Source organism: Centropristis striata, chromosome 4 (genome assembly GCF_030273125.1).
Source record: "Centropristis striata isolate RG_2023a ecotype Rhode Island chromosome 4, C.striata_1.0, whole genome shotgun sequence".
NCBI classification, from domain to species: Eukaryota; Metazoa; Chordata; class Actinopteri; order Perciformes; family Serranidae; genus Centropristis; species Centropristis striata.
The window spans coordinates 9830100-9857928 of record NC_081520.1 but is presented as its reverse complement, the minus strand read 5'-3'; the positions used below and the strand labels follow the sequence as shown (position 1 = coordinate 9857928).

General features: G+C 37.9%; 3 protein-coding genes across 3 annotated transcripts; 1 reads left to right on the top strand and 2 right to left on the bottom strand.

Moving 5' to 3' along the window:
- Positions 1–313: 313 nt before the first annotated feature.
- LOC131969952 (zona pellucida-like domain-containing protein 1) lies at positions 314–6224 on the top strand. The gene is made up of 9 exons (XM_059331184.1): positions 314–416; positions 505–731; positions 886–1061; positions 1154–1223; positions 1315–1412; positions 1939–2019; positions 2106–2277; positions 2847–2930; positions 6204–6224. Exons 1-9 carry the CDS (start codon positions 317–319, stop codon positions 6222–6224), a joined length of 1029 nt encoding a protein of 342 aa, XP_059187167.1. The 5' UTR covers positions 314–316.
- On the bottom strand, positions 5265–13612 carry LOC131970781 (synaptotagmin-like protein 2). Its single transcript, XM_059332225.1, has 12 exons — positions 13509–13612; positions 11778–11891; positions 11639–11689; positions 11463–11557; positions 11259–11375; positions 10139–10308; positions 9460–9562; positions 9171–9332; positions 8868–8952; positions 8656–8758; positions 7381–7586; positions 5265–6462 (listed from the first exon to the last, which is right to left on the bottom strand). The coding sequence occupies exons 2-12, from the start codon at positions 11806–11808 to the stop codon at positions 6314–6316; spliced, it is 1272 nt and encodes a 423-aa protein (XP_059188208.1). The 5' UTR covers positions 11809–11891; positions 13509–13612; the 3' UTR covers positions 5265–6313.
- Positions 13420–25605, bottom strand: LOC131969951 (uncharacterized). The gene is made up of 8 exons (XM_059331183.1): positions 25361–25605; positions 22737–22897; positions 21569–21680; positions 19349–19397; positions 19137–19239; positions 18593–19019; positions 17755–17966; positions 13420–15803 (listed from the first exon to the last, which is right to left on the bottom strand). The coding sequence occupies exons 1-8, from the start codon at positions 25603–25605 to the stop codon at positions 13420–13422; spliced, it is 3693 nt and encodes a 1230-aa protein (XP_059187166.1).
- Positions 25606–27829: the final 2224 nt, after the last annotated feature.

The following is a 27829-nucleotide window of genomic DNA, read 5'->3' as shown; positions in this document are numbered from 1 at the left end:
ATATGTGTATAGTGTAATTTGATTATGTGTCATATGCAGTGCAGGGAATATGTGAAAAGATTTAGCTAGATGGAACTGATTTCAGTAATAATAGTTGCGTCATGTAATCATTTCTTTTTTGAATAAAAGTATGCATCCAGACATTTGCCTTTTGTTTGTTTCTGTAATAGCACAGCCACAAGTGACTTAACTCTCCTGTAACTGTAACTTGCGCAGGCTTTGTAAGACATTTTCATTCAGAATGCTCTTTAAAAAGATGGTGAGTGCCTTGGTTTCCATTGTTGTGCTGTTTTCTCACAGGTCCACACTCAGAACAATGAGGCTGGTCATCCTTGTGTGCCAGCTTGTCCTCATTCTGAGGACAGAGGCCCAGATACCAGATGAATGCATGACTAGCGATACAAACAGAGCTCCAGGTTTGTGGCATTTTCCTTCATATGTTCTTCAATTACTGTTATTTTCATACTTCCATATGCATCCTAATTTTTTCTTCATCCCTCCCAGAAAACACTGACATATCTGTGGAATGCGGCACTGAGTATATGGAAGTGAGCATCTTCCTTTGCCCTGTGTACAATGCTCTTTACAATGAATCTCTGATGGTCCCCAATAATCAGATGAACACGCCCGAGTGTTTAGGGACTCCTGACTGGACTGTGGACCCACCGGTCTTGAGGTTCAGATTCCCCTTGCATGAATCTTCTGTTTCATCCTGCAATCATTTATTTACGGTAAGGTATTCTTCACAATAGCATTAACAACTTTGTACATGAATGGGGACCCTTTGTCCATCAGATTTTAGTGGAAGACCTCATGCTTTAGTGCCATGTGGTAAAAGTTTGCTTCTGATTTCAGTTAAATATATGTTGTTGTTTTTTTAAATAGGAAATCATTCAAGTTGGGAGTGGATACTTTGCAGACTTCTCAAATGTCCAGTATGTCAACATATCTGGCTTTATTAACTCTGTAAAACCCCCTTGGAGTTCAAACAAGCCGATCCTGTACAGCTATTCCTGCCTCTACCCGATGCAGTATCTTCCACAGAAAACTGAATTGGCCGTGTGAGTATTTCATTAGTAACACATACACTGCATGGTAAATCAGCAGGAATGAGCTACATTTGATTCATCCGAGTTTCTTTTATTTAATACAGAGCAGGTCCGAGTGTTGCCATAAGAAACAACGGTAGCCTTGTCACCACACTGAGTATGATGCTCTACAGAGTAAGACCCACTCTAGCTTTTATAATTGGATAGAAGATATTATGTTTTACATTTTATAACTTGATTTTGTTTGTCTTTTTTCCTGTAACAGGATAAATGGCGAAAAGAGATGCTGATTATCTCAAAAAAGGGACTCAACCCAAGCACCAAGATTTATGTTGCCGTTAAAGCTACCAATCTAACAAACAGGTAATGACAGGAATAGTCTGACATTTTGGTAAATATGCTTGTTTACTGTATTGCCAAAATAGATAGCAAAGTCCCTGACATATCATACAGCGGGAAAAAAAGAAAAGATTTTCAAATTCAGACCACTAATGAAAAGTAAAATTTGTGCTGGGGAGTCCAAACTATTTCTTGGCCATAATCATTTTTAATCTAGCTTGGGACCCCAATAAAAACTCACGACTATGCACAGATTGAAACAGACAAGATATAACTTTTTAATTTGTGAGCTTTATACATGTTGATGGGTGGATTTCTTCAGCCTTCGGACCGATCCAGCTGTTCCACTTGTTTCCCAGCCTTTCTGCTAAGCTATGTTAACTGGCTGCTACCTGTGGCTGCGTATTAATCCGACATTTTAGAAATTGGTATGAATCTTCTTATATCATTAAAAGTGTATTTGCCAGATGTTTGAACTATGTGCCAACAGTACTGCAGTTTTTCTCAACTTACATTAATAAGAAACAACACTTATAGTATGTACTTGCAGGTTCAACGTGCTGCTGGACAGCTGCTATGCATCAACTAGTCCAGATCCTGAGAGCTACAACCATCATTACCTTTTTGAAGGGTAAGTCTTTTAGTCTTTAGCACTCCCACTCCAAGCTAGCTCTTTGTGCATCCCCATGTACAGACACGGTCTGTTTTTCACCTCAGGTGTGAACATAGTGCATGGAGCAAGGTGGAGCTCAATGGGGAGTCTCAGCATGCGTACTTCTGCTTCAATGCCTTCATATTTGAGAATCTTAAACATCAGGAAGTCTCCACTTTCTACCTGCACTGCGTCACCAGGCTCTGTGAGGTGTCTTCGTGCAGCAGACTAAAGCCTGTGAGTCACTTTACCTTACGCTTCATCACTAAACATTTCATTCAAATTTAATTTCCCTGATTTTGAGCTGTTTTTCCAAAACAGTTTTTGACGTTTTATGACATCACACATAAAGCAATAACTTGGTAACGCTTTATAATAAGGTCCTAAATAACCATTAATTAACAAGTAATAAGGCATTGTTCTCGCTTTAGATCCAGTAGTTGCAAAAAGCATAGTTAACTTATAGTTAACTTATAATAGATGAGCAATAAAGTATATTTTAATATCAATAAGCAAACAAAATAAGATTAATAAAAGCATGGCAAAGACATAATGGGTGGGTCATGGGTGTTTGTAATGCCATTATTAACACTTATATAAGCTTATAAACACACAATAATGTTAATAAGCATCTTGTAAGGACTTACAAGGGCCTTATTACTTGTTAATTAATGGTTATTACAAGGACCTCAATATAAAGCGTTACCAACAACTTTGATGAATTATAAACTTGATTTACAAAAAAAAAGATTAAATCTGATCCATTTTCCCTGAGTCTTTAAGAGACTTTCTTTTGTTTCCAACAGGACTGTGGATATTTCTCCAGCTTATGGAAGAGAGAGGCCCAGTACGTGTCAGACGCAGCTACAGTCACCTCGCCCCCCATCCGCGTGAGAAAATTGAGCAGTGCTGTGACACTTGGGCTGCCATCAATCGGAATAAATATTCCCTCATTCGATCTGACTGAAATAGAAGACGGATATGAAAGTAAGCAAAAGCGTGAAACAAACAATTACCTTAAAATGCACACAAAAACGTGAAGATAGCTACAGTTAACCTTAGCTGCAACACCCTCTCCACTAAATTGGTACAACTTTTTTACTCATACAAAAAATTGAGTAAATAATTTAAAATGATATACTTGATATACAGTTTTTCAATCAAATTAAAGAAATTAAGATTTAGGATACATCAGTGGAAGCATGCACAGAAGTGTTGAGTGCAGTTAACATATTGAGGAAATAAACAAATAATTTCAATTTAAAAAGGCAATTGAAGAAGACATTGATGCAAAGTAGTTAGGGAATATTTGTCTAAAATTGGCATTGAGCTTTATTGAAAAGCACAGGCTTATATCTAGTTTTCTAGTTTTTCATTATAGGAATACATCCCAACATTTTTCTCCAGTTCCTGAGTAAAATATAAAACATTAAATCAAAAATCCATGTGGTTGAATAATGAGCTTGGGAGTTTATTCTTATCCTCAGAAACAGCAGTTAACAAAACAATCTCCAGTCAAAGTCCACTTATTTGTTTGTTGTGGAGCTTTGAACCATATCACATGGTCTTTATCAACACATTAACTTTGCTTAGTTAGCATGAAACTGTAGCTTCTTAAACTTTCCATGACCACTTTAAGGATTTAACATCAAAGTCTGATAAAAAAAAAACAACTATAGTTATTTCTCCACTCAAACTACTCTCACCATGTTATATATGTCTTACATTGTTTTATTTTTTAAACAAAAGTGAACAATATTTAAATATGTACATTTGCTTGCATTATGTCATCCTACATCTTCCTTCATGTATTAAAAAAAAAAAGATACTTATAAAAAAATATAAACCTCAAAGTTCCCCAGTTTTGCCATACTCCACATTATTTCTGGTATCTCTTCTTAATCAGGCTGTAATTCATAACTTTGTTTTGCAAACTTTTGACTGTCATTTTTGGTTTAATTTTTCAGAATATCATTACGAACATTATGATGCATTGTTTGATGGTAAGTCTGCAGTCGATGTGACGTTTTCTCTTGTGTTTGTATGAGACAATGAAGCTGGTAGACTAGTTTTACAATGTTTTCTTGAATGGACAGCTTTCAGAGGCAACAGTTCAAATGTAAATATGCAGCATTTAATTAAGTAGACACATGCAGCATGATACCATGAAATGATGAAAGATGCTTCTTGTTTTACTTTGTCACACAGATTCTTCATCCCTGAGGTGCTACAGCGGTCCTGTACTGGCTGTAGTGATCTGCAGTGTCATCTCATCTTTTTTTTTCTCCATCTGAAAACCAATCACAGACCCTGACACACACACACACACACACACACACAGAAATGTCCCTTTCTCTGAGACACTTTTTAAGATCTATAATGTCCACTATCTTAAAGAAATAGTAAAAACATATTCTTTCCCTTAACTACCAGTGGTAACTATCCATGTTAGTTTTTTTGTAGGTTTTGAGATATGTCTCTGATACTTCCACTGCCAACCCTGTACAATAGAGGTGAAATTTAGTCAAAGAAACAGAAACTGATTACTCATGGTAGTCACTGCTGACAGTGTAGCTGTGGATACATAGATATGATTTATATAGATAGGACAAATAATCTGTTTTTTTTATTATAAGCATGTCACAATAAAGTACTTTATGAATAATGTCATCCTTTGCAAGTTATTCTGTATAAGTAAAATGTGTTCCCAGAGCCATATATGTGGTTGTATAATAAGTATTGCTACTAATTACCTCTGCCAAGGAGGTTACATTTTCACTGCAGTTTGTCTGTTTGTCAGCAGGATTACAGAAAAACTACTGACCTGATTTCAATGACACTAGGTTCAAGGGTGTAGCATGAGCCAAGGAAGCACCCATTCAATTTTGGAGCAGGTTAGGGTTAGGTCATGGGATAGAAACACAAATTAACTTATTGGTTGACATTGCAAAATAGGGCTTTTGTGCTGCATTCATATGGTGTCATGAGAATAATAATAAACTAGTTTAACAATATTGAGTTGTCAGAAATGTTGTGCCAATCAATCCAATTAGATGTTGAGATATTGTGTAGGCTGATCAGTATCAGCAGCAACTTTCCAGTCAAAACCGACATGTTATTCCAACAATCCACAACTTAACCTCTGACATTTATCATAATTATGCTAAATGATAATAAAAAAAAAAGATAGACTTGTGAACATTGTTGCATTTATTTTTTAATCCCACTAATTTATAATAAGATTAAGTGCAACAGTACATCATATGGCAAATATGCTGTTAAATTAGCTTCATAACAATACTGTCAAAATAAGAGTCTGAGAAGTGAGGTTTTCACAAGAAACAGCCACTCAAGTGTATATTTACATTTTTTGTTGTTACCACATGTTGGTTAATATTAGCCTTACAAAATGCTAACTGAGATTATCCCCGTAATTTGGCATGATATATATATATATGAGATATTGTGAGATATTTAGGAAGTAAACAGGTGTGTTGCACATTGAGTACAATTAATGAAATGGTGAATCTGAATCATGAGCTTTGTTTGGGAAGAAAAGAAGAAATTTAAGACAACTGCTGATCTTTGTGTTGGCTTTTGCTTTAAAAAAAAAATAAGTTTAAACAATTGTCACTGAGCAACAAGACTGAAAAAATGTAATAAAGAAACCATACATCAATAATGATACAATAACCCCCAAATAAAAACATGTAAAAGTCCAGCAGAACATATTTTGGTTGGGTTTAAATAATATCCACACCAGCATGTGCATGTGCGAATTTGAATAGATGTACTGGGATCTAGATTTATATCTTTAAACACCACATATAGTATGACTAAGATCCACCATTTTATTAGTTGTTCTCAATGTGCAACACACCTCTTTTCTACCTATTGTCCTGTGACAATTGTTTGAATGCCTTTAAAAAGGAAAAAAGATCAGCAGGTGTCTTAAATTTCTTCCTTTCTTCCCAAACAAAAGCTCACAGTCGCTCCAGTGTCTGGATGTATACACAACACACTCTCCAGCAGTGTTTGTCTCCACCATTTGGTTCTCTAATATATATTCCCCTTTATCATTTCCTTTAGCACCTGTGGAGATAAAAATACAGTCACATAGTTGTTTCCATTTTTTTTCACTGACTGTCTTTATTTTTCTTCAGACTTTCGAAATCTCTTCCTGACAAAATGTGTCTATAATGTGTCTCATAAAAGGGAAGTACTACAAAAATAAGAGTGTTAATGTTAGTTCATTGTGATTTCACACATTGACTTATTTGAAACCAGTTTTAGCAGAGTTGAGCACTCTTAAAGGGAGCAGGTCCTCCACCCATTCACTCGGGGTGGCTATCATGCGCTCCCACAGGGCCGCCTCATAGGGAGTTGAGTCCATCCAGTCCACTGGTGCTCCGTAACTTCTGCCTGCAGCGAAACATTGAGACAAATACAAGCATTAAAAGCACTTCTCAGTAGGTTTTAGTAAAGTAAGTGTTCGAGGTTCCAAAGTGGTCTAATAAATTAATATTTCACAAATAATAAAAAGCCTGAAAAGTGCATCTATATTATTGTATCAGAACTTCTTCTTTGCTCATATCACAACCCCTCAGATTTATCTTGTGAATATCTTGTTTTGTATGTAATCACATACACTACCGGTCAAAAATTTTAGAACACCCCAATTTTTCCAGTTTTTTATTGAAATTCAATTAGTTCAAGTCAAATGAACAGCTAGGGAGGTAGGTACAAAGGTAAGTGGTGAACTGCCAGAGGTAAATAAAAAAGATAAGCTTAACCAAAACTGAAAAATAATATACATTTCAGAATTATACAAGTAGGCCTTTTTCAGGGAACAAGAAATGGGTTAACAACTTAACTCTATGGAGTCTTGGGCTATTTTGTCCATTTTTGAATCCTTTTCATGTCTTTGTAAGTCATTTTGTGTCTTTTTTTTTTTTCATTTTGTGTCTTTTTTTAGTCCTTTAGTCCAACATAAAATGTGAATTTGAATCTTTTTTTTTTACTTTCAAAACACTATCATGCTCAATAAAGAATTTTAAATGTTGCAAATGTGCATTCATTTCAGAGTACACTGAGACATTAAACTGCATAATTTTCAATTAAATTCTGGAAAAGTTGGTGTGTTCTAAAACTTTTGACCAGTAGTGTACTTCATACTACAACCATGTGATTTGGCTGCTTCAATAGTGTCTCATATCACAGCACCGCTTTTTCTCCAGAGGTGCAATTTACAGTTTATATATGGTATAAAACAATGTTATGCTGCAGCTGATGATCACTATGTTAGCACGAGTCAGATTTGTTATGTGAGATGGACAGCACCTGTTCCAACTCCAAGCCTCAGGCCTCCCAGCAGGTTGCTGGCCAGCCTGTCTCGGTCCCAGACTGTGAGCTCCACGCAGGCTTCTGATAGATCTGCCTGTCTGATGCCGTCATACACCATCGTGTGGTTAAACGCTGGGTCCGCTGTCCTCCGCAGCACACGTGTCTTCTGGCGACTCTTCCTGCTCGTGTCCGGCAGCACAAAGCTTTAAAAATAAGGAGTGAAAGGACACAGCAATGAACTGATACAGTAGAAAACTTCAATTGATATCCTTGAAGGGATTTGGGAATAGAGCTTTCTTGCTGAGAGTTAGATGGAAAGATCAATACCACTCTCATGTCTTTGAGTTTAATATGAAGCTTTAAAGTTTCAGCCAGGGAAGGGTTAGCTTAGCATAAAGACTGACAACAGTGAACCAGTTCGCCTGGCTTCATCTGAAGGCAATAAAATCCACCTACCAGCACCTCTAAAGCTCACCAACTAGAATGTCACTTAACTGTACAAAAATGTTTTAAAGGGGAGACACCAGGAAGGAAATAGTCCAGTGCACATCCCCCTTCAAAACCACAAAATGTTGTTTTTAGACTACTGTTATTGTACATACCAAACAGACAAGATATAACATGGTAATTAATTGCTTTAGTGCTGGTAGGACAGAGCCAGGCCAGCTGTTTTAACCCATTTCCATTCTGGTAACACTTTACAATAACCCTCATTTATAAATCGTTAACAGATAGTTTATTAATGTTTAATCATCATTTATAAACCGTATATAGGCCATTTAGAACGGTAAATACATAATTTATTAATGTTTAACTAACTACATCATTTATAAATGACAAATAAATGATATATTAATGTAAATGTATAGTTACTTTACCATTAACAAACAATTGAATTATAATTAATAGTTTATCAATAGTTTTAGTTGCACTCATTTTAACATTTTTAACACCATATCAAGTATGGTAATAATTTTGAAATGATTAACATACCTTAAAGAAATTGGTTTAAAACATTTAAAGATTAAATATGTATAGCACGTTGTACATGGTTAATAATTGGTCTATAAACCATCTATAAACATCACTTAGTTGGTTATTGTAAAGTGTTACCTCCATTCTTTATGCTAAGATAAGCTAATCTAAACTGAAACTGGATAGACTTGAGTGGGATCGATCTTCAAATCTAACTCTTGGCAAGAAAGCAAATAAAAGTATTTCCTAAAATGCCAGACTATTTCTTTAACTTCAGATGGATTATTTTGTGCATACCACTTCACGTATGGGTCGATGGTGGCTCTGATTAGAGGCAGGTTCTTGCATTCCTTCACCCAAATGTGAATTTCTCCAGTGTTGGGCTCATCCTTTGCTAATCCTTTGAAAAAGAAATGACAAAATATTTAAAGAACCTTGCAGATAACTACATTTTAAAATAAAACAACAAGGCCTTTATTCTAAATAACAGAACGAAACTGAGTGCAGACCTTTACTGTGGACGATCTCAGGCAGGAAACGTATGGCTATTCTCATCTCTCCTCGACCATGTGATGGCGCTAGAGTGGATACAGTCTGAAACATTTCACAGAGTATAAATCATATAAACATTAGATTCAAAATTCTTCACGCATTTACCAAATTTATTTGTGCACAGCTTTTTTAATATCTACAGTGCATGTGATATAACCAGCTTAAATAGATTCCGGGAAGGCTGATCTCATTCTAAGATAAACCACTGTTATTTGATGAGAAAACAACTGCTGCGGATAAAGCCAGCCTGTTTTTCTTACCCTTGCTTTCAAAGCTAAGTAGTTCATCTGGGTGTGGTCAAAGTCCCACTTAGAGAGGTCCACGTCTACCTCGCCCAAGAAACTGTTTCTGCCAAAGGTATCGTTGTGCCAAACGGAAAGAATGAGTGTCTGGGTTCGGAGGTACTCCATGCGAACACGATACTGTAGGGAAAGGGAAGAGCAAACTGCTTTTGTTTGGTGATTATCATGCATGCCAAGTATTACACATTGCAGTGTGGGAAAGTGCCTGTGCTTGTTTAGTACTGGCATCATATATGTGGATTCTTACTCTGAGGATCTCATTGAAAGTTGGATTTAGTGTCTTCTTTTTCACAGATGTTTTCCTCTTTCCAAGATTAGCTTTGTCGGGAAACAGGTAGCTTTTGACATACCTTAGAGGGGAAAAATAAGCAGAATGAATAGGATTGTCCTCAAAACAGTGTCAAATTATCCCTCTGAATCATCACTAAAACCCACTAGAAGCGTGTGGTGGTGTCTGTATCTGCAGATCCTGCCCTCTGCCTGTGTTTTCTCTTCTCTTTTCATTTTGCTGTGTTTGGGACATCAGCCTTAGGACACTGGGCCTGTAGCCCCCAGCCCCAGCATGCTGAGTGTGAAGCATGAGTGTGAAGGCTGTGCTCTATAAAAAGGCAGCGACCAGGTGCCAAATCCTAAACACATATCCAAGAGTAGGCTACAAAAATGGCGGCAAAATGCAAAGCTTGTTCCATTGTAAGCATCAGCATCTACGACTTACAAGACACAATATGAACACGAAAACCTGACGAGCCCCCACAACCACCAACCTGGATACTTTTAAACTGAGATTATGCCTCTTTTTTAAGTTTCTTTTACAATACCTCAGAATCAAAATCAACATAAACATGTAAACTTCAGACAATAAACAGTCTCACTAAGCAAAGCAAAACCACATATGCACAGAGATATGATGAAAGCCTGTGACTCACGGATCTGAGCGGCCCCTCTTTGGGTCGACTGCGGCCAGGTCTTGGCACTCAACCACAAAGATGTGAAACTCTCTGAGCCTCTGGACGTAGTTGATGGAGAATTGGATGTTTCCCTGAACCTCCACATTCCCAAAGTCCCCGCTGTACATGGTCATCACACTGCCACTCAGCTAGGAGCACACACAAGCAAGAAGGTAAACATTTTATAGCACGAATCATATCTGTAATCATTGCTAACATCTGTCAAGGAGTGTGTTGCATTATGGGTAATGTATAGCAATTGCCAGGTTTTGACGAAGGAAGAAAAATGCATAGAATAAAAAATAAAGACAATATCTTAAATTCTGCTGCACTGATTTTTCCTTTAATACGAAAGTATCTATTGTGAGGCTGAAAGTGTTAATGGAGTGCAATGCTAGAGTACTTTTTAATGGTACTCCCTACCATGAGTATAATGGGAATGGAACACCCATTGTCTAGTCTTATAAAATGAGAGGGGCATATCATGCATCCTATTGGCTGAAACAGTGGTACCAGTGGTACCCAGCATGTGGGTTAATGTTAACCCCCCGACATTCACAATTTAAGCCTAAAAGCCAACAAGCAGAACAGTTTAAGAGAGCAATGTCTGAATTCTTGACTATGTAAAAGAAGTGGATGTAGCCACCGTGAGGTCACTGTTTTTAAGCCTCCAGTCTGGCATTTTGGGCATTGCCATCATACTTGTTTAAAGTCAGTAGAGACCATATTTAAACGAGTATTTGAACAACTGGCTTCTGACTACGTCATGCAAAGTCGCAGCTCACTATTTTACTATTTTGTGACCATAATTTAAAAAATTAACATGATGCTGTATTGTTGAAGGCTTGAAACCAGCAGAGACCAGAAACTCATTATGACAATGTTCAATTGGGAATTAGGGTCATTCTTCATAGACTTCTATACATTTAGACTTCTTTTTGCAGCCAGGAGTCGCCCCCTGCTGGCCTTTAGAAAGAATGCAGTCACTTTTTAGATTGGCTTCACTTTTCAGACCTGGAGGCTACATCCACTTCTGTTATACAGTCTGTTGTCTGGATGCTCATGCGTTAGTGATGCATGCTGCTGTGTGTGAACATACAGAAGACAAAGACGCCATGCCAGAGGAGCCGGTGAGGTTATTCAAAGAGCTGCCCGTCATTAGACTTCCTGGGTGGTCACTGTCCTCGCAGGTGGAGTCAGTGTCTCTGCCAACATCCTGAAACACAGACATCAGGCTCTCTGTGCACAGGGATGCAGAGCACGCTTTGACCTACTGGACTAAAAGAAGCAATGGCTGTTTTACCTCCTTCTGTAAGAATGAAGGAACCGATTTGCTCATCTTCTTCAGGTGGTCCATATCCGAATATAAGGACGAGGAGGGTGACGGGATGGATGAAACTAAAGAAGCAGAAGATGCAAAATCTTGGCTAATTTGCTTGCAAACATAGCTATAATGAAAATAATCAGGTATTTTTTTACCATCACTAATGCGTCTAATGTCTGCAGTTGGATCCTGCCTTCTTTCTTGTCCTGTGAGAAACAATCAAAATATATTTCAGTCACCCAGAATGATCTGTGCAGTCAGACAATCTGACTTGGGAGTTGAGGACATGCTTACGTGGTGATACAGATGCTGTGATGTCCTCCATACTTTTAGCCAGACTTTTAGGCCGTGCTTCTGCTCGCCTCAATGCTTTCCTTACAAGGTTTTGGCCGTCAACATCATTCTCACCTATTGGAGAGAAAATATAAACTTACAAGTTTATAGCTCAAATTGGTTCATGCAAATATTTAACATGATGGTTAACAGTGAGTTATGACTCAAGTAACTTGTAATACTGAGATATGAGTGTAGAGATTATTTTATTAGACTTATCATTATAAGTAAATTAACTTGTGTGTCTATACTTATAATTAGGGCTGCAGCATCTCATCGGCAAACTGAGATTTTTTTTTTTTTAAAGAAAAATAACGTATAATTGCAAATGTATTTTAATTTGATTGACCATTGGATTAAACAAGTAATCATTGCAGCTCTACTTATAATCAATACACACAAATGACAATCTAAATATTTGTGATAAGCTGTGTGAAATAAGTTTATGATTATAGATTTCCAAGCAGCAAGTAGGAACCGAAAAATTATGCAGATATTAAATGGTACTTTTCTAATATATAGTATCGTATGTTGTTATTAAACTGAACATGATTTGATTCCTCTGGTATACATTTATTAATAATTCTTTTCCACTGACATTTGCTTACATAAAATGCTGGGCGTAACCACCAAACAACAGTGCATTCAATGTGCAGTCAAATTAAATTATACGTTCTTGTTTGAGGGATACAGTTACAGCCCTGCTTGAAAGCTATTAAAACTACTGTAAAGAAAGCCGATATGAAGCTGCTTAAGTTGTAACCTGGTGAAACAGCTTTTTATCAGTGTGCTGTCAGTGAAGTAAGAGCAACGTATCGCCCAGCCCACAAATCAAACATGGGCAGCTGACCGTGGCTACAGTTCACTGTTTACAGAGATTTACTTCTGCCAACACAGATAACCTGACGCGGACATGATGTCAAGGATACTGGATACAAACCCAGAGTGATAAATATCCTCAGTGACTCTGCAAACAGACAGCAGGAGCTGAACTACTTCAAAATAGATGTCTTTATTTTCAATACACTGTAGGAATTACGTACGTATATGTGAGATTTCATAAGTGTGAAGTTTAGTTAAGTTACTTCAGTTTAGTTACTTAATATAAATGAATGTTAATAAATTATCATTCTCTGCTAAAATACTCAGGATATTATTTCTTAGTTCTAAGATAAATACAGATTACTGATTGCAAAAAAATGTATTCATTAGAAAAATCTCAAAATATATATATTTTTTTATCTCTAGAAATAATATAATAATTACATTTCTGACAATTGTGTGAGATTGTATTGATTTTAAGGAATTTTCTTTTATTTAAATAAGCACCTCTGTTGTTTTGTGGTATTGTGGGAGGTAGTCTTGGACTGAAAAATCTATTTATATTGTAAAACATCACTGTAAAATATATATCTAAATTAAATTATCATAGTTTTATCAAAAATACTAAATACCAACTTTTAACTAATTGTTTCCAAGTTTGAGAAGGAACTTTCATCTAAGTAGTTTTTCCTGACTTTCTTTCAGGCATAAAGACAAGACTGTAACTTGTTAAGAAGGAAATTGCAGTTTCAAGAATAGCATACGCTCAAATATTATCTGGTTAAGGCAGCCGGAGAAACAGTATAAATACGCTTTTGGCATTCATATTACACTGTAAGAACGACCAAAAGAAGTTAAGCTGGTGCTCACGGTTTGAACTGGTCCTGGAGTTGGACCAGGTTTCTGACGTGCTGCTCACAGACGACTCCTGCCCTGCGTCTGAGCTGCTGTAGTTTGCCCACAGGGGGCGCTGGCTCATCTTGCTGCCCTTCCTGCTGTAGCGTTCCTCCGAGCTCACCGGAGTGCTGGCCCTCACCGGCCCGCCCATATCAAAGTCGTACCCCTCCGAGCCCTCGTCCTTCACAGCCGGGGCGAGGGACGTGTGGACGCTGGTCTTGTCCGTCATGCCGAGGTAATGGCGGAAGTCTCTGGGAACACATGCCCGTGCACGTGGCGTTTCCTCTGGTGATCTCCTCGGCGATGCGCCCGCGTTCTGCCTCTGCTTTCTGCTCTGGGAATGGACGGGGCTAACATCCATTTTAAGCTCTTTTTCATCAGGAACGCTCAGAGCGAACATGCTAGTGGCCCGGCGCATAGTATTCCCACGGCTGCTCGAATTGCTAAAGCTGTCTTTTCTTCTTGTTGGAGAACGAATCTCTTTTCCTGAACTAATCTGGGATTTTGTGGATTTCTCTTCTCTATTAGAGTCTTTTGAGCTCCTTTTAGACTCAGTATAATTAGACAGGTTGTTTTTGCCATCATTAGCTGCTCGTGACCCCGTTTGTCTATCATGTGGCGACTTTGATCGATTCTGAGGAGGTGGAGATGATTTCATGACGGATGATCTTGTTTTCTCTGACACACTGTAAACCTCTGGGTCCTGAGAGGAAAGCTGGGTACTTACTGGCTCTTTTCTTTTGGGGCTTTTGGGTTTGTCGAAGCCAAAGGAGCCCTTGTTATCTGACGCGGCCTCGCCCCAGAACTCACGCAGAGTGTTAAACTGTGCTCGGCTTGCGCCCAGGCTCGGGGACGACTTATCTATTCTCTGATTCAAAGGAAGAACTGTAAAATTGTGATGATTTCTATCTTCGGCATCGCTGCCTGAATCATTCCCAACTGACGTCAGATCGTACTCGGACTTTGTGTATCTTTTATTGAGTTTTGATTGATTTGCACCACGGGCGACTTTACCATCACCGAGAGCTTTAGGTTTGGGCTTGCTCCACTCCTGCTCCCAGAAAGATTTCAGCTGCTTTATCTTCTCTGCAGTACTGTCTTGATGCGGTAAACTCGGTCTGTTTGGGTGAGGACTGCTGATTCTGCTTGATTGCCCACTTTTATCTTCACTGTCTGTTCTCTTTACATCTTCACTTGAACCTCTACGCATCTGTGTTTTAGGTGTTACTTGCACATCGCTCTGCTTGTAGTCCATATATGGGCTGTTCCTGGACAAATAGAGCTTCTCATAGTCTGGATCTGTATCTAGCTGAGATGCAGGAATAGTCATTTCATCATCTAGCAGTGAGGTTTCTCTGGAAATACTCTCTGGTACTGGACTGGACTGGATGGGCGTCCTTGGCTGTTGATTAAGTCTGGTAACGCTTAAAATCTCAGTGTCTGACCCTCTTCTGTCTGCTACCTGTGGACTGGCCGCTACCTTTAAATAATCAGAGTTATATGTTGAGTCCTCCTGGTTATAATTTAAGTGAACACTGCCTCCAATGTCTCTCTGTTGTTCTCTTTCATCCCCATGATTTGAGGCAGACTTATCATAAATCCCCTTCCCGTTGTATATTCCAGGCACAGAGGGAATATCAGGCGCTTTGTGAGATTTATTCACTTTCTCCTCGTCTTTCTCCGCTGAGAGGTGACCAGGTTTTTGTCCTTTGTCACCGGGCGTGATTGATTTGCTGATAAGTATTTTAGGTCCCGTGTTACTTTTCTCCCAGAATGACTTCAGATGAGAGATCGGGGCTTGCTGGCTTTCATCGTTATTATCTTTAACTCCCTGTGGCGGCATTCTGTCTCTGTTATCCTCCTTCACCTCCTCTTGTGTTTCTCTGTCTGTCGCTCTTAACTCTTTAGCCTCATTGGCCTGTCTTTGTAAGTGATTTCTCCTCATTTCAAGAGTTTCATTCGTCCGATCGATTTGAATATCCCCAGCATCTTTTCGTAATGAATCTTCGCTTCGTACTTTGCTGATTTCTTCACGTTTGTCAGAGGTCTTTGTGGCCTTTGGACCGTCCTCTGTCTTCAGCCAATCAAGGCTGTCCGTGCTGCGGCTGAACCAGTCCAGCACCTTCGCGATGGAGTCCTCCTCATCACCGGTGGGACTGCTGGTCTGAGTCGATAACTGAAACGCGTTTTTCTGATTTGTTTTCCTCTGTGTTTGGTGATCAGACTTATCAATGTAGTTGAGATCATAAGATACCGGAGGATCTGCATCTGAGAAAAAAAGATATAAAAAGAGAATTCAATACTTAAATAGTCAAAAGTGACTACTGTCTTTTACTGTTTTTCTTCTTTTTTGGTTTTACTGTTTCTTGTTACTATTTGCTGGAGCAACACTGTAAATTTCCCCTCTGTGGGACTTACAAAGGATTATCTGCTCTAAACTAAATTATCTTTATTAAATTATTTTTCTGGCTTTTCTATTTTTATTTCTATTTTTGCCTTTTCTTGGGAAACCTCTTCCCTCTGCATCCCTCCAAATCTTTAAAATAAAACAACCTCAGAAGAAAAAGTCCCTCTGAATGGGGATGAATGGGGACACAGTGGTTAGATGGGATAGGGGGAAAAATCTAAATGAGGCAAAAAGGAAAGGGAATGACAAGCTCCTTTAAATAAAAAGGCTTGGAAAAGGAGAAACAAAACCACTGCTGCCGAGCAGCTGACTTCAGGCTAATACAGACTCCACAAGTACAGAGACATTTGTTCTCTCTCCCAGGGCAGCAAGAACAGAATCGCCTGGGAGAGCGAACAAATTTCCCTTGACACATCATCTGGGCAGAAGTTTGTTCTTGTGTGGTGTCCAAGAACTATGGTTTGATTGGTCAGAAATTTGAATTTGAATGAATGCAGTGGGGGGGCCCTATGACAACTTCCCAGGAGTTTTGCAGTGGAGTTTCTCGAGAAGTATGAAATGTCCTGGTCATAAATAACTTTTTTTGAGAACAATAACAAATTTCTCTGTTCTTGTGGAGTATGTAAAGGGCTTAAAGAAACGAAATCAGGAGGCATAAAATAGCCCTTATAAACAAAAACACAAAAATGGCTGTCAAGGCAGCATTTAAATAACACAAAGAGCTGGGAACGACCCAGGGCAAACAACTAACACACTAGCAGACACGAGAAAACATTCGGAATGATCACTGATTCTAAGAGGAGATGCTCTAACTGCCTCTGAAGGTGAGACATTAGCTGTATCCCAAAGTCAAGGAAGGATCCTCAAACGGCTGAATTTGAAGGATACTCCGTCATCAACATCCGCGGAAGGACTGTCCCAATGTCCAGGATCCTCCAGAGGACAGAGTCTTTCTTTTGCCCAAATTAATTGTTAATTCATATATATGCATCAGATGATGATGTACTATGTGCAAAGTTAATACGCTGCTATGCCATTCAGAAAGTTCTACATTTCTTAATTGTGTTTACAGGGACCGAAAGTCCGCTATTATCCGTTATTGTTAATATATTATATATAAATAACTGTTATTGCACTGTACGGTATAATAAAAAAATAAAAAAATCACAGAACACATTTCCATGATGAATTATGCGCCGCTGCTTTTATGAAACTAAGTAGCAGCCAAATTCAGCCTGGATCAATGAAACTCTCAGTTTGATAAAAGCAGCGGAGCATAATTCACCATGGAAATATGTTCTGTGATTTTTTTAATTTTATTTTACAGTACAGTACAATAACAGTTATTTATAAATAACAATAACGGATGATAGCGGACTGTCAGTCTGTTAACACAATAAACAAATGTATAACTTTCTGAATGGCATAGCTACGTATACTTTGCACATAGCACATCATCATCTGACGCATATATATATGAATTAACAATTAATAACTTTAGTCGACAGACGGCATCAATTAACTGGCAATGACGTTTATTATCTTTTAGCTAAATATTCTGGTGTTTGTTTGTGTCTATGTTTTGCTTGACTTTGAACACAAGTTTTATAAGTTATGTGATAACAAATATTCGGTGTAAACTGAAAAGACTTATATATTTAAATTCATGTTGCGCTGCCGGAGTGGCTGTATCTGACGCTTCATTTTAAGAGTCCAAAGATTAGAAAGCACCCCTCACTTGACATTTGGTGACTAGTTCAAACATATGTCTAACTACAGTAAATAAAGTAATTGTTTTCTTATGGCACTTACCCACAGTGCTTTGCGGCAGACTCAGCTCTCCCTGCCTCATTGTTGTTCCCACGCTGCTGTTGTTTCCCCTGCCTGAACTCTGAATGCTGCCGGGGTGCAGGACGACGGCGTTCATCGCCGCGTGTTCTCTCTGTGTCCGATCATCTCGTTCATCGCTCTTCAGTGGCATCTCTCTGTCAGCGGACACATCACTCCTGGTGTTTGTGGCTGGTCTGAAAGTGTGCAGGATGTGAGTTGCAGTGGAAGCAGAGTTTACTTAACATTTGTGGGTGAGTGTGTCCACTTCAAGGTTATAATAGTTGGATTTTTCATTAGTTTTAGTTTTAATTTCGTTGTCATTTTTTGTTTTTAAATTCAGTTAGTTTTAATTAGTTTTCAGAGTGAGTTTGCTAGTTTTAATTAGTTTTTATTTTTTGGAAAATGCTTAGTTTTAGTTTAGTTTTTATTAGTTTTCGTGTTAGTTTTAGTTTTTTTTGTAATGGGGTATTTGTTGGGTTTTGAGATTCAGAAAGGTCACAGTAATTGTTGCCTTTATTTCCTTTGTCTTATCCATCTCAGCCCCAATAAGTTTATTAAGTCATAAAACCAGATAGATGAAATAGATTTCATATCAACCAAAAAGGTTTACGTATGAAAAAAGTTGACAAAGATGAAAACTAAGGATATTTTCACTCTAATTTTAGTTAGTTTTGTAACCACAAAATACAGTTTCAGTTAGTTATCGTTTTTTAAAAACTCTCATTTTTATTTTTTTTTCAGTTAACGAAAATATTTTTCCAATTCTAGTTTTCGTTATTTCGTTGGTTTTCGTTAACTATAATAACCTTGGTCCACTTACCTGTCTCTTGTTATGGAAGGTGGGGGTCTTTCTCTCTCCAGACTGGAATTAGACGAAACCTGAGATACTTCACGGAGAGGCTGCTGGGAGTTTTCATCTAGAGCTCTGGATGGCTGAGCAGGCGGAGATTGCTGATTAGAAGCAACACTTTTCGGCTTTTCGTCTTGGTCCTTCAGGTTGGACTGGTTGGAGCTCTCACTGGACCCTCGCTGGAGGCTCTGTCTCGGGGCAGGAACTACCTCCGCTGACTCTCCCTGAGGGTCCGACAGCAGGCTGCTGCTTTCTGACTGTCTGGAGGTTCGTCTGGAGAGGAAGGTCCTCTTCTTTGGCACTGGCCTGAAACCCAGAGAGGAGCTCTCTGATGTGATGGAGCCCCCTGGGGTCTGACTGGCCTCCGCTGGGTGGCTCTTCAGTGGAAATATGGGCTCTGAGGGGAGCAACGAAAGAAAGTCTAGCTTTTAGATGAAATACTGTGATGCTGTCACTTTACACACATGTCTCTATTTCAAAGCATCACAGATGTGTTTTAAATTAGAATTCAAACCTGTCTCAGCAGACGCCTGGTCCCGACTGGCTGACGTATCATCATTATTTTCTGGTGGCTCAACAACAATAAGGGAAGCGCGGTTGAAAGGGTTGTGTCTCGGCTTGAAGAAAAAAAAAAATTTACATTACAATAGCTGCAATGTGACTGTAACAAGGATACACAAAAACATTAAGAGGGACACTGATCTGTTTTGTAGCACATATGCGTACCGTTCTTGGAGAGCGGACCGCTGAATTCAGATTCTCTTTTTCTGCATCGCTGTGGAAAAAAACATTTCAAGTATTCAGTTAGGAAGGTTTAATTTAACAGAAAACAAGCAATACAAAGCATCAGATGAAGTGCAAGTTGAGCATTATGTGCCCACTGAAAAACAAGTTTTTTTGTGCATGACTGGGGCTTGCTGACTCGTAAATAACGCTGATATCAAAGAAAGAAGTCTACACAACATAACTAGACAGAAGTAAAGACAACAAGAGGGTGATAGAGCGATACTAAATAGATCCTGAGGGAATTTAAGGCACCCAGTAGCTTAAATAAGAACATAACACTCAGAACTATAGACCGAACATATCGTGTTGTTTTTTCTTTTATATATAATACATGTATGTATAATAACAGTATATGTATTCTTTACTGTTATTTTACAAGATTCCCTGATGGCCAGCGCAGAGAGAAAGAGGAAAAAAAGGGGGAAATGTCCCATTTTTACATACAGTAGTGTGAGAATAAATAAAATAAAGAATAGAAACATAAAAATAAAAACAAAGTAGTGAAATGATAATCCTACAGAGAACTGTCACTACAACAGAGTATGTGCTAACAGGGGTACTGCAAATGTAAGGTGATTAAGAAGTTAAAACTGCATGAATAATGCCATTATGGATGATACAAAATACAAAAAAAGTCATGAAAAAATACTAATGTGCATAAGGCAAACATAGCCAATAACTTAGTTATGCAAAAGGTAACTTATAATTTAAAAGTAGTACAAAAATAATAATATACAAATCTACAATCTAAACAAATATGAATGAAAATTGCACATAAACTCACAATATTTGGTATTTTGTAGCTGAATAGCAGGATTCATATTGAATATTACAGGAAAGTTATATAGTATAGTTGATTGCATATAAAATGCATGTGATGAAACAGAAGCTTCACTGCAAATCTACAGCAGCATTATCAGGCTGCAAGTTGAGTTGAGGCAATAACATTCCTGAGTGTATTGTGTGTTTAGGTAATGTGTAGCCCTCTGCACATAGTTCAGAAGCTCTGCAAAATCAAATATTGACCCAACTTGTAATAGAAATGTGTTAGACGTGTCTCAGCTGTGGCACAAAGTTACTTAAACAGTCTCATAATGTAATCCTGATTCTTTTGGTGGAGTTTCATTCCAGAAATGACCACCACATAAAAACAGAAATAGCTCCTTCTCATTATGTTTTGGGCTGCTTTGAATTAAACACTGCTTGATTGTAAGTCGCTTTGGACAAAAGTGTCTGCTAAATGACATGTAATGTAAAAAAAATGTAATGATTGTCGATCTGTCAATGCTTTAATATGTCAGACCACATCCTGCAGTGTTGTGAGCAGTAGCTGCTGCTGAGCTATAAAACAGACGTGTTACCAGTCAGCAACACCTATGTTTACACAGGCTGAGTCACAAGACTGAACACACACACAAATACTGTACACACCGAGAGAATGACAGAGGAGCTGCTGCTTTTCACATTGTTTTTTTAAGAGCAACTACTGCTATTTTCAGAATTCATGCATTTTATTACTATGGTCTGCTTGGAGAGTCCAAAAATATTCGTAAATATGAAGAACTGGTAACGCTTTATATTAAGGTCATAATAACCATTAATTAACAAGTAATAAGGCATTGTTCTCGCTTTAGATCCCTTTCGCTGCAAAAAGCATCTTTATTGCTCATCTATTATAAGTGCATAGTTAACTTATAATAGATGAGCAATAAAGTATATTTTAATATCAATAAGCAAACAAAAGATTAATAAAGGCATGGCAAAGACATAATGGGTGGGTTATGGGTGTTTGTAATGCTATTATGAAGAATTATAAGATACTCATGAGGCTTTTATTAATGTTCTTATTATACATCTCTTATAGCCTGCTATTAGCTGTATTATAATGCCATTATTAACACTTATATAGGCTTATAAACACACAGTAATGTTAATAAGCATCTTGTAAGGACTTACAAGGGCCTTATTACTTGTTAATTAATGGTTATTACAAGGACCTTAATATAAAGCGTTACCGAAGAACTCTCTCCTGAATCCAAAAACTGAAGTGCTTAAAACTCAAATTTGAGCGATGCCATCAAATATAAAGTCTCTCTCCAAGATGTTATAAAATTAAAAAGTAACACACGGTAGATCTGTGATTAAGAAAGAATTGTGTACTTGATCTCCTGCGGCTGGAGTGCATCCCAACATCTGGCAGGTTTTGGTGGAGGGCCGGTGTCTGAGCCTCGACTGCTGGGGGTCTTGGATCTTTCCATTCGGAGAGAACCATCTGCAGCAGAAAGGAGTTTATGAATAACAACTCTGTGGAATCAAAATATATCACATTTTACATGTTTTAAATGTTGTATTTTGGGATTTCGGGCAGATGTTTAGGTTGAATTCTGTCCTAGCACTACGTAGGTTACCGGGCGATTCAAAAACGAAAACGTGATATTTGTTTTTCACTTATTATCTAGCAGTGTTTTTTTTCAAAATGTTGCCCTCCTAAAATGTGATTGGCCACTCCAAGTGCTACCCCATCCTAAGCTTTGATTGGCTGGCTGCTTGATCACGTCAGTTGCAGAAGGAATCAGAAATCAGCTTAAATACACGAGAAAACTTTGATCACAGGAAGAGTTGTAATCTGTTTGGGACTGTTTTTCATGTTGTCCGGTGGGCTGCCAAAACTGAAAAATGTATGAATTAAGTCCATTACATTACATAATTAGTTTATACATTTACATATACATATTTTTTATACCTGCCTATCCCAGAGTGACAAGTTGTTATAATATCGAGACAGCATTTTAACAGTAAAATAAAGAAACAGTCTGATGAGAAAGCAGTCTTTTTTGCCAGCTAGTTTTCTTCGCGATCACAGTGTTCTTATTGTTGGTCCTGTTTTTTGGAAACAATGTTTGTATACAAATAATTGGTCCATTAAAAATAAAAAATAATAAATTATTAGAAACTGTAAGATACTGCAAAGTTAGTAATTAAAGTAGTGGTGGAGTTAGAAATAACAGTCAGCCACCACAGTCACTCTGGACACTGAAACTAACATTTAGATCCAAATTCTTCACAAAATGTCACTTTCCTGTGATCTTCTTCTTTTGAAACATACACTAAGTCCACTGTGCATCAGCAGCGGCCTGTAAAATCAGTGGGATTCAAACATTGGTTTCCTCCCGGGGAAACATTTCATCCTGCCGACATCTGAGGGATCATGAAATAGATAAAACCTGCTGCTGGATAGCAGGTGAAAAAAATAAAGGTGCTGGGGTCACAGATGGAGCTCAATGTGCTTTAAAACAAGCTCTTTGTCGACGGTGTAGACTGAACACACCTAAACCAGCTTTCCTCGGTTTCATGGAGGCCAGGATGATCTCCGAGCCGTGGATCTTGTCCATGTGTCTGCGTGACTTGGCCTCGTAAAACCATTCTCCAGTCAGGTACTTTAGTTCAGTGTCTGGCTGCGAGCCGCTGACCAGAATTTTCTCCAGTTTCCTGGAGGGGAAAACCCAAAGAAGACATGAACAAATGCTTTTTTTCTGTCTGTTTATGCAGCGTGTTAATACTAGCTGAGTGGCATTTCTCCCTGAATCAAAGTCCGTTAAACACACAGGATATTTAAGACACTCTGCTGTGAATGAACAAACACAAGACAACACTTTCTTTAAGCTGCACTGAATGGAGAATCTGACACCGTTTTAATTCAGTTTGAGCCGCATTAATCTCTGAATGTGAGATGAAACATAAAGCCGAGGCCCGACAAAGAAAAGACAAACCACAACGGGTGTTTTGAAGTTGGCACCTCAACTGTATATCATCTTGTTTTAGATTTGATTTATTTTATTGAATTAGTGTTTGATTTACGCAGTTCTCTGTTTTTGCAGCTTTTTTAAAGTCATGAGTGAATTCATTAACTCAGTTTAAGAAAACAATCATTTATTTATTTTATTTAACTTTTTGGTTTGTCCGTTCATTCATGAACTAGATGTCTCTGAAGAGTGTATTATTTCAAACATGGCCCAAATGTCCATTTTGACTGAAGAATGAATGATTTTGGAGGTCAAATGTCACTGTGACCTCACAAATCACTGCCTTAAAAAATAAAATAGACATTTTATTTTCCAAAGGTCAAAGGTAAAGTCCATTGTGACATCATAATATTCTGCAGAAGCACTTTTCTGCCTGTTATTCAACTCGATAAGTTTGTGACTATATATCACATTTGGTCAGATACTGAATTCATAGTATACTGTGGTATGTACATTGGCACTTATACATTTGCTTTATTTATTCAAAAATACAACTGTTTTATTTATTTTCAAGGTTTCAAGAGATTTGTTACAAATACTTTGATTTTAAAAGTGGTTTCAAGTTTCAATTATGACCACACTCTGATCATTCTAGTAATGTGGGATGTAACAAAGTACATTTACTCAAGTAATGTACTTTGGTGCAGTTTTGACTATTTCCACATTTTCAGTTAATTTTAGGGACAAATATTGTAGTTTTTACTTCACTACATTTAGCTGACAGCTTTAGTTACTTTTTGGGTTGAGATTTAACATGAAAAAATATGATCAATTTATAATAAATATGCATGTTTATAGGTTAAACCACAGGAAAGTATTAAAAAGCAGTTAAAATGAACCCTACTTGAACAAAAGTAAAATGCTGCTTACATTAATGCATTAAAAATAGGAATACAATAATAAATCTGTAATATATAAAACAATCTGAGTGGGTCCATTCTGTATAACAATAGTTTTATTTTGATACTTTAAGTAAATTTTGATGCAGATACTTTTGTACTTTTACTTATGTATGTTTTGAAAGAAGGACTTTTATTTGTAGTGTAGTAATTTCACAATGTGGTATTAGTACTTTTACTTTAGTAAGGGATCTGAATACTTCTACTATCGCTGCTACTAACATCATGTATTTTCTTCTACTTCACACAGCAAAACCAGCCTCTGTGCACATGATCTATCCAAAGTGAAGGAATTCGGAAAACATTCTCATCAAATTCAAATTGAATCAAAGAGAAATGAGCGCTCCAGCTCATCTTTCCTCTTGGTGGAGAAGCACAGCGGTCATGTGAAAAAAGGGTAGCACATTATTACAGGCTGTTGGCTTAATCCTTTTACTCCAGACCGGCAAAGACACAGCGAGCATTCAGCCTCCCGCTGATAAAAAAAAAGTTGCCCGGCCAATTCTATTAAACTCACAATGAAAAGCACATTGTTTTAGGACATTCCTGACCACTAAATGAAATGAAACACATCTTCAAAGGGGTTTCTTTTGCTAGTTTACATGCATAGCTGCTTTTTTAGTGGGAAAAAAGACATTTCTCCTTTTGTTCCTGCGCATGGGAGAGATCAGAAGACAAACTTCCCTTTTGTTTGTCTTAACAAGCCTTGAATATACACTGAGAGGAAAGTTTGACCCCTCCCAAAGGTTCAGTAGAAGACTTACCAGCTGATTTGTAAATTCAAGGTGCATTACGTAGCATTTTTCTTTAATTTCAAGCTGAAAGGAGGCAGTGTGAGGCATCACGCTCTTCACAGGTGAGGTGTCTCTCATCATTGAGGCCTTTAAGGGTTTCTATTCTTGTCCGTCGGAGCAGCATGATCCTCTCCCATGTGTGGACTTCATCTTGGCTCTAATCTAATTGCCCATCTCACATTGAGGCATCTCGCCTGTGTCCAGCCAAGCTGTTATTGTGTTATTCTATTATGGCCAGACGAGTATTATTCAAACTGTCCCACAAAGGGCTCTTCTTACAAAACAGACGATGGACTTATTAAATCATCACAATTACATTATCTGAATAATGTGACTTTAGTTTAAATGTCTGCCAAAATATTTCTGCTCATGTAAAATAATGGATGCTGTCGTCAGTTGAAGACTTTACCAATTTAAAAAAAAAAGTATTCAAAGATGTCAGATGCTGATTTCAACCTGATTCTCTCCTCCTCTGCCTTCTTCAGATCAGCGTCCCTCCTCAGCACCGACATTATCACCCCCTGCTCCTCCTCCGTCAGGTGGCTAAGATCAATCATGGTTCCTCCTCCTCCTCCTCCTGCTCCTCTCAGCAGGCAGCTGTGGAAACGCTCAGCAAGCAGGGAGAAACCACCAGCTGGATCTGTCACTGTGAGGCAAGGGATGTGGTCACAAATTAGGATTGTCACATCATGTTGCCACATCTTAATAATGTCCGGTTATATTACACTACAGACAGTCTACATTCCTACATGACCACTTAACAAGCTTTATTTAAGCTTTTATATGATTAAAGACAGTGAAGGCATTAGTGCCCATCAGACATCTGCAACACTTGAACAATCCCACAACGTTATTATAAGTGATCATTACTATCTGTTTAGAAACAGTGGTGGAAAGTACATTAACTCAAGAACTGTATTTAAGAAAACATGTTGAGGTATTTATCTTATTTGCTGATTACTTTTCATTTAATCCATTGATAGTTTGGTTCATGAAATGTCAGAAAATAGATTTGCATGTCCATTCCAGTTCTCAAAGTCCATGTGATGTCTTTAAAGTTGAAATGTTTTGTCAGTCTAGAACCTAAAGATATTTTAATTTAACAAAAAAGTAGTAAATCTTCATATTTGAGAGGCTGAAAACAGCATTTTCTGCCATTTATACATGAAAAATGACTTTTAACAATTATCAAAATAGTTATTTTTCTGTCAACTGACCAATCGATTACTTGAGTATATCATATTACAGTGCATTGAGGATTTATCTTGTGACACTTTGCAGGGGCTCGACCCTCCGGTTGGGAACCACTAGACAAAACTACTAAACTGTATTAAAAGTAGTTAAAACTAACTCAACCTCGATCAGCTACAACAGAAAACTGTTGCAGACAATAATGCATCAGTGTCAAACATCTTAAAATGCCATTGCTAATCATTTACTGAACTTGCAGAATTTTTACTTTTGATAACTCCACCACTGTTTACTGCTGTGTATTTAGTGAACTAGTTGTTTAACTGGGCACTTATTTTAAAGGTATTTATTCTTTGGAAAACAACATTTTAACTTGACATTGAAATGAGACACAACCTGCAAGTTGTTTTCTCTGTTTTGCAAAGTATTTCTAGTTTAAAGTTTTATAGGGTTAAATTTGGCTTTACAGGGCAGCAGCACTTTTCTTTCAGTCCAGAATGACTATTTCATATCTCCACCTTAAGTTATAGCATTAGTTGGGCTTGTTTTTACAGAAGTTTAACCATGCATCAATGATTGGTCTTGTGACCGTTTGAAGGGGCCCGTCCCACAGGTTAGGACCCACTGGACAAAACTACAAAACCTTATTTTAAAAAAACAATACTTTACTGCAGAACAAGTACTTTTACATTTCATACATAAGCACTTTTCTGATAATAGCAATGTACTTTTACTGAAGTACAGGATCTGAGTACTTCCTTTACTGCTGTGTTTACAACATAAAGTATTCTTCTGCATGTTTATTCAGTGATTTGGTTGTTGACACATGTAACTGTACCAACTGTATTTAGGCTTTGAAGGCGACAACACTCTTTCTTTGTAAACAGTGGACTACTGTAAAATGATACAACCTCTAAGTCCTACATTTCTTTGTGCAGCCGCAGATTCTGAGATAAAAGTGAAAAAGCTGCAGCACACTACTGGAAGTATTTCCTTGTCTAAGAGTTGTTCATCCTGTTAAGCAAACCACATTTAACTTTATTTCCTTGAATTAAATTCAGCTATGGAGAGCACATGGCATTTCTTTTTTTTACACCTTTACCTTAAAGTATAGGACAAATTACTTTTACAGGAGTTCCAGCAATGGATATTCAAAGGTAAGGGTTAGAAATAGTTAAAACTCTTTCTAGTATATTTCTTTAGCCCATGCTTTAAAGTTGGGTACTCATATCTATGAATTTGTTATATTGCAACCAAATACTGTTTAAAAAATGAAAAAAGTTGACTGATTCAGAGTGTTTCCTACCTTACAGGACGCCTGCAGGCTCGTCACAAAGTGCTCCTGTAACTCCCATCCTGATGGTCGGTTAACAAAAGACAACAGGTGGAGTCGGTGTAGCTGTGTTTACCTCCTCCACAGGTCTGATGCTGCTGCTGCAGGATGTGCTGGACTCTGAGCAGAGGGGAGGGGCGGACTGTGTGTGTATGGGGAGGACCTGACGTGCAGCCAGCTGATAGTTGAATACTTTTTTCCTCACCGAGGTATGTCATCAGTGCTGCAGTGGCAGCTGGCGTCCAGCAGGTGTCCTCAGCTTCCACACGCTGTTATCAGCAGTGTGTTTGAGAAAAGGGTGTGGACATCCCCCACAGGCCCACGAGGACCTGAGGTATTCCAAACAGCAATTACATGCTCATTGCTCACAGTTCAAATAATAAGACGCTGGAAGGCCCTAG